Below are 6,404 nucleotides of genomic sequence, written 5' to 3'. Positions count from 1 at the left end.
AGCTCTTCCCTCGCGCGGAGGGCGCCGCGCGCCGAGGCGGTGCCGCGGCTCGCCCGGAGCCTCCCCCGCCCGGCGGAGGGATCCCGGCCACGCGCGCACCCACAAAGTTTTTCCCACGGTTCATTCTTAAAGTGCGCGGGGCGGGACCCGCGCGAGACCCTGCGCACCGCCCCCACCTCCCCGGGACCCCCGCGCGAGACCCCGCGCACCGCCCCCACCCCCCCCGGGACCCCCGCGCGAGACCCCGCGCACCGCCCCCACCCCCCCCGGGACCCCCGCGCGAGACCCCGCGCACCGCCCCCACCCCCCCCCGGGACCCCCGCGCGAGACCCCACGCACCGCCCCCATCCCCCGGTCTGGGACAGACCCCCGAGCGCGCAGGTCCCAGAGGGGGCGGCTTTAGCACCCGGGACAGCGCCGGGGTCCTCCCGGCTCGGCACGGCTCGGCTCGGCCCAGTAAGGTATAGCCCGGTACAGCACAGCCGGGTACGGTACAGCTGGGTACAGCTCGGCCCAGTGGGGCACAGCCGAGTACAGCTCCGTCCGGCACAGCTCAGCACAGTACGGCCCGGTATGGCACAGCTGGGTATGGCACTGCTGGGTACAGCAGAGCCCAGCATGGCACAGCCCCGTAGGGCACAACCAGGTATGGCACAGCCTGGCATGGCTCAGGCCAGCACAGCTCAGCACGGGCACCAGTGGGAAGCCGCTCCTGCTGCGCTGGAAGGAGGCAGCGATGCTGACTCCACGCAGATGATGTTATCCGTGTGCTCCGTCGCAAGCTGAAGGATATTTGCTTTCTAGATAAACAGTAAAAATCAGATTATTTCAGGTGTTTTCTGCCATGAAATGACAGCTGCTTGCTGCAAAGAGAGTCTGTAAACCGGGCTTGAAAACCCAAGCTGCATTCCTTTGCCTTTCCCTCGGCAGGGTTCCTGTGGCAGGACTGGTCTCATGCCCACGTCGTGGCAAGGGGGCGGGCTGAGCTGGGCAGAGGCCCACAGCTCTGGGAGCTGTGTTACCAGTCAATAGCTTTAAAAAAAGTTCTGCTGCAGCGTTTTCCAGGTGTCAGAGTAAAGCTCAGATGAGAGTAGAGAGCATTGATCTCTGCCCAAGTTCATTACTCCCTTTGGAGTCGCAGGGTGGGGGGAGGAGGGAGCAGGGGCAATGGATGAACCCGGCACCTGCAGCTGTGGCTGTTGTGCTCAGAGGGTCCTGTTCCAGGACAGCCAGAGAGCAGCAGCTCAGAGGGGCTCTGGCCCACCTGGGAGAAGGGAGGAGTGGAAGGAGGAGCTGGAGCAGCTCAGGAGAACAGCCCCTAGGCCTAACCATGACACGTACCACAGACTCTGCTCTCAGCAGAGACCCTTTTCTTGGGCCAGCACTGGGATCTAGCTCCCCTGGGCTGGAGGAGCACAGCCCTCAATGCTAGGAGCTAGAAAGCAGCTACAGTTGCCTCTGAGCAGTGGCCCTGGGCTGGATCCTGAGCAAAGAAAAAGCATCAGATCATACAAAGGAAGACGTGGAGACAAAACCTCCACACACCAGAATCTGGTGTCCACTTACAGGGTCAAGAGCAGCAGGAAAAGGCAGCAAAGGCCAAGCAGGAGCGAGCCTGCAGTTTGGCAGCCCAGCATGGCCCGAGTTCCCTCCTCTGCTATCGGCCAGTGAGGGGATCTGAATGATCTCACTCTGAAATGGCACCTGCAGACCGTGCCCCTCAGACCCAACACCCCTGTTTGTGTCACCCCGAGAGGATGGCGCAGCCCAGGCTCAGGTCCCCAGCTCCGCTTCCCCAGCACCAGGGGCAGGGGCTGAGCCTGCCAGGCTCTGCCAGCACAGCGCCAGAGACAGGTAAATCACGCCAGGAGGAAGCAGTGAGAGCATCAATTCCTCTCGGAGCTGGGAACACCTCCAGCAGCAGAGCCTGAATTAAGCCCCATTTCCAGCTGATTTCCTGCCGCTGCAGCAGGATGACAAACGGAGGCCGGGGCTGCGTGGGGCTCCGCACACGGGGAAGAGCCGAGCGGCCGCCTGTCTCGGGTGCACTTGGAAGGTTTCATTTCCCTCCTCAATTTTAATTCATTAGTGAGAAGGCCCAGAGCAGATGCTGTCTGCCACTGCAGCCACACAGCCCTGATGAACCCCTGCATACCTGACAAGGAATAGGAGGGAAGGTTGCTCACGCACAGAAGTGAGAACAGAGACAGCAGCTCCCTGACCAGAGAGATGCCAGAGCCAGCTATGTAACGAGACCCCTCACCTGCACCCTCACCCTGGCTCTGGAATTGCTGCTGCCTCCCTTGCAGGGCTCCTGTTCCAGCCAGACGTGCCCAGGGACTCGCTCCCAGGGATCAAACGTTCATGATCTTTCCAGGTTTTGTGCCTCACATTTAATTTTCACACGGGCAGATGGTGGGCATCTGCAAGGTGGCTGAATCCAGTGGCTGCTTCCACATGGAAACACCACCAAGGCCCCAGCAGCACCACATCCCCTGTGATGGGGGCCTGGCAGGTTCATACAGTGTCCCCCTGGGCTGCCCACCCGCGAGCCCACGGAGCTGCAGCTGCAGGGAGGCTCTGCAGAGATGCACCCGAGGGTGCAACGGTGAGGGATCCCAGTCCCATCAGGGGCAGCTCCCAGGGGATGTCTCAGGAGACCCCAGGCCCTGTGGGGCAGGTGGAGGATTCACTCCCCAGGGTGGGAATTGTGCTCGCCTTCACCACAGCCCAGAGCCCAGGTTCCTTTCGGAGCAGAACTGTAGCGGTTCCTTCAGCCTCAGGCATCCAGGAAGGGAAAAAATAGCCCCAAAGCCCTCCCAGCTACTGGAGCACTCAGGGTTGCCTCATGCCTTGCTTTGAAATTCACCTCTTTAAAGGCTGGTGCAGGGGCACCTGAAGCTCAGCAGCCTGGCTCTGGGGCTGTGGTGGTCCCTGCTGCTTTCCAGCCCGTCCCACAGCTGCTCTCGCCCTTGATGCTCCCAGGGGCAGCTGGTCCTGCATGCCCATGGCCCTGCAGGCTGGGGGGCTGGGCACCGAGCTCTCCCATGGTCCATGAGCCAACACTCAAGTCTGCAGCTGCCTGGGAGAGTGGATTGGGTTGTTCATCTCGCTGACGGGCAGAATAAACACCCTCCACACTGATACCCAGCTCATTTCTGATACTTGTTTAGAGACTTGACAATCCCTGTATAAAAGGATTTCCTTCCCCAGCTGAAGTTTGACATTCTTGCATTATTAGATTATTTGCAAAGGTCTGTGTGTGCTGCAGGAAAACAACACCACAGACATCCAACATTACAACCTGCTCCACAAATCATCCCGGGCGCAGCAGGCTCCAGGGACGGGGCCCACTGCAACCTCCCCGATGTGAAGCAGCAGCGGGAGGCAGCGGGTGGGTGCTCAGGTGGGTGAGCATGACCCAGCCATGCTGCAGCAACCAACACCAGCAATCAAATCAAGCGGGGAGGCAGCCCTGGGAGAGGGCTTTGGGTAGAGGGAACCCTGCCCCAGACACAGCCACTGCTGGGTTCAGACTCCAGCACCAGCACAGGCTCCTGGCACAGCCCTTCCCCACGGCACGACCCAGCTGGGGGAGCTCTGGGCCCCAGGGATGGGGAGAGCAGCCCCAGGGCACAGACACACAGCAGCTCCAGTGCTCAGCCCAGCGCAGCCTGGGGGGAGCCCTTCAGCGTGCAGGGCCTTTGGGACCAGCCCCAGTCTGGAGAAGACCCCTCCTGGGCAAACCCCACTGCTGTGTGTGCCCACACAGAGCTGATGGCCCTGCAAACCGGGGACAGCGTCTCTGCCGTTCCTTGCTGCTCTCCTGCATTGCAAATCCTGTGCTGGTGCTCAGCAGCCTCATACACCTGGCACCCCTCCTGGATCAGGGCCTTTATGCCAAGCTGATGGGCTCACATCCTCTCCTGCAGCAGCCCCAGATGGGGGAGCAGAGTCCTGGACACCATGTCCCAGAGGGAAGGGGAAGTGTGGGGCACTGTGGGGTGAAGGGCAATGCTCCTGCTGCAAACACTCCCCACTTCTTTTTCTTGGAGTGCAAGTCTCCTAGCTCCCCATCACCAGCATGCCTCATCAATCATGTTCCCTCTAATTAACTTCTAATTTACCTCTTTAGTCAAATCTGTTTACAATCAGAGACAAGAAAACACGACCCAAGGAGAGGAGTGATGACGACTGGTCTCTCCCGGCACGCTCCGCTGCCTCCGTGCCGCAGCCCAGCCGCACCTGGAGCGAGGCAGCAGCTCTGTCCAGCCCCCTGCAGCGCCCGTGTCCTGCCTTAAACCCACACCAGCCCTTCCCTGCAGCACCTGGCCTCTGCTCCTGCTCCCCAGCACAGTGCAGCTCCAGCCAAGGCTGCCTGGCCCCGGCACATCCCGCAGCCTGACGCCTGCTGCTGGGCTCTGCGCCGCTCCCCCACACCACACTGAGCCCACAGCTGCCCCCTGAGCTTCATCCCAGGGTCAAAACAACCAGGCAGGGTTAAAGCAGGGAACAAACCCCCTGCCCACAGCCTACAGACGCCTGGTCAGACAGTCTGGTCGTAGCTCAACCCTTTAATCCTCCCGCAATTACAGTAATGACATTCTCCACAGCTGCGAAGACTCATGGTGCCCGTCCTCCTGCCTCCGAGGCTTTTCTGTGCCACTCAGCGTTACAGCAAAAATGAGCTGGCCTGCAGCAGCACATTAAGCTGAATAATTATCTTAATTAATACCAGTAGGCCCAGGTGGGCATCCAGGCCGTGCCCAGCACCACAGCAGAGGCTCCAGCGTCTCCCGGCGGGCGGCAGAGCCGAGTGCTGATGGCTCCTCTGGCTGCAGGGAGCGACCAAGTGACCTCCTGACCAGCCCCATCCTCACACCACCTCCTCAGCTTTTCCAACCCAAGTGCTCGACACAGCGTCTACGACCACAAACCCACCACCAGGCCTGTAAAGTGAACAACTCCCCGACTCAAGTGAACAGCTAAACACATCAGAAATGAAGGGATAAACACCTTCAAGGGGGCCAGCTGAAAACAGAAGAAATGAGGAACTCAAGTTCTGCACCAGAAAAGTGTTTTTGCAGCTTTTTGTGGCTGCTGAAACCACGACTTCCACGCTGATCCCCTGAAGAGCAGCGTTTGATAGCGCCCAGGCCAGCAGTGAGACGCAGCCGTGATTGAAGGAAGCCTTTAAGCTTCCCTGACAATGCATTTTTCTTGGAGATAAAAAATGAATGCTGCCAGCATGCAAATCTCTCTAAATTAGGCAAGGCCCAGCTTGCTGGAGCCCGATGTTTTGTGATGACAGTCATTAACTTTAGCAGAAGAAAAGAGATGTGGGAGAATGTTCTTGGGTAGTTGTTGTGGTGGTTGGGAGCTGCTGCAGGGGGCCCAGAGCCCTGGAGCAGGGTGGGTGGGCAGAGGCAAACCCCTGTCCCTGCAGCTCCCAGCGCCCACTCAGGAAAGGCTGCAGGTTGTTTCCCTCTTCTGTTGAACTGCTGCTGCTGTGAACGGCCTGAGGCCCACAGCAGTGACCTTAAGCTGGTCAGGGCTCTGGGCACTGGCTCCTTTCCCTCCTGCTTTGCTGTGATGCCATCTGGGCAGACTCCCCCCAGCACCTCCCTAGGGATGGGTAACGGCTGGCTGGCCCCTGCCAAAGCTTGCCCTCGATTCTGATTCACCTTTGGGAAGATTTCCCTGGACGTGGCTGAGTCCTGCTCACCCTCTGCCACCGCGGGAGAGCTGAGCTGGACGTGGAGATCAACCCCTTGAGCCCCCTCTTCACCCCTAACACACACATGGCCACGCTGTTTCACACTGACCAGTCTGAGTGCCCAGCGTGGGGTGTGTGGCTGCAAGCCCCCCCAGCACAGCACTTTGTAACAAACCAGGGGTTAAAAAGGAAAGCAAACCATCTTTAATATCTCCAAGGCTGTGTTTAGAAGCAGTTTCACAGAAACGCCACTTTCGCCGTGCAGTCGAGGCTGGGGAGGGCCGAGGGAGGGAGCAGCTGCCACGGCCTCGTGGGCACACACACAACCAGCCCTGGCCCTCAGAAGTTCTCCAGCAGGTCCAGGATCCGCTTCTGCTCGCTCTCCCGGAACTCCTGGTTCTTCCCGTCCCCGATGTTCTCCGCGTACTCTGCAGGGAGAAAGACAAGAGGCTCAGAGGGGAGAAAGCAGACAGGCAAGAGGCTCTGAGCAAGGCACCACAAACAGCAGCAGCTCCTGGGGCAGGATGTAAATCCCTGTCCCCTGCACACAGCTGATGGGGACTTTATGCAAGGAGTGTGGATGTCTTTTCTCCCCATCCCTCAGGTTAAAGCTCTGCATAACAAACATCTACTGACCCCTCCTTAGAAGCTTTTGTAGCAAACAGGGAGGGTACCAGGAGCATCCTGC

At 59.7% G+C, this 6,404-nt stretch overlaps 1 protein-coding gene across 1 annotated transcript in view; it reads right to left on the bottom strand.

Annotated features, from left to right (window-relative positions):
* Window positions 1-5,897: 5,897 nt before the first annotated feature.
* CTNNBL1 (catenin beta like 1) overlaps window positions 5,898-6,404 on the bottom strand; it is a 46,414-nt gene continuing 45,907 nt past the window's right edge. Inside the window, exon 16 of the mRNA XM_062008771.1 lies at window positions 5,898-6,144. Within this exon, the coding sequence (XP_061864755.1) occupies window positions 6,056-6,144 (89 nt within the window). The 3' untranslated portion in view covers window positions 5,898-6,055. The remainder of the gene's footprint in view (window positions 6,145-6,404) is intronic.

The sequence above is a fragment of the Colius striatus genome, chromosome 16 (genome assembly GCF_028858725.1).
Source record: "Colius striatus isolate bColStr4 chromosome 16, bColStr4.1.hap1, whole genome shotgun sequence".
NCBI classification, from domain to species: domain Eukaryota; kingdom Metazoa; phylum Chordata; class Aves; order Coliiformes; family Coliidae; genus Colius; species Colius striatus.
The sequence above is the reverse complement of the archived record's forward strand: the minus strand, read 5'-3'. Positions and strand labels throughout refer to the sequence as shown.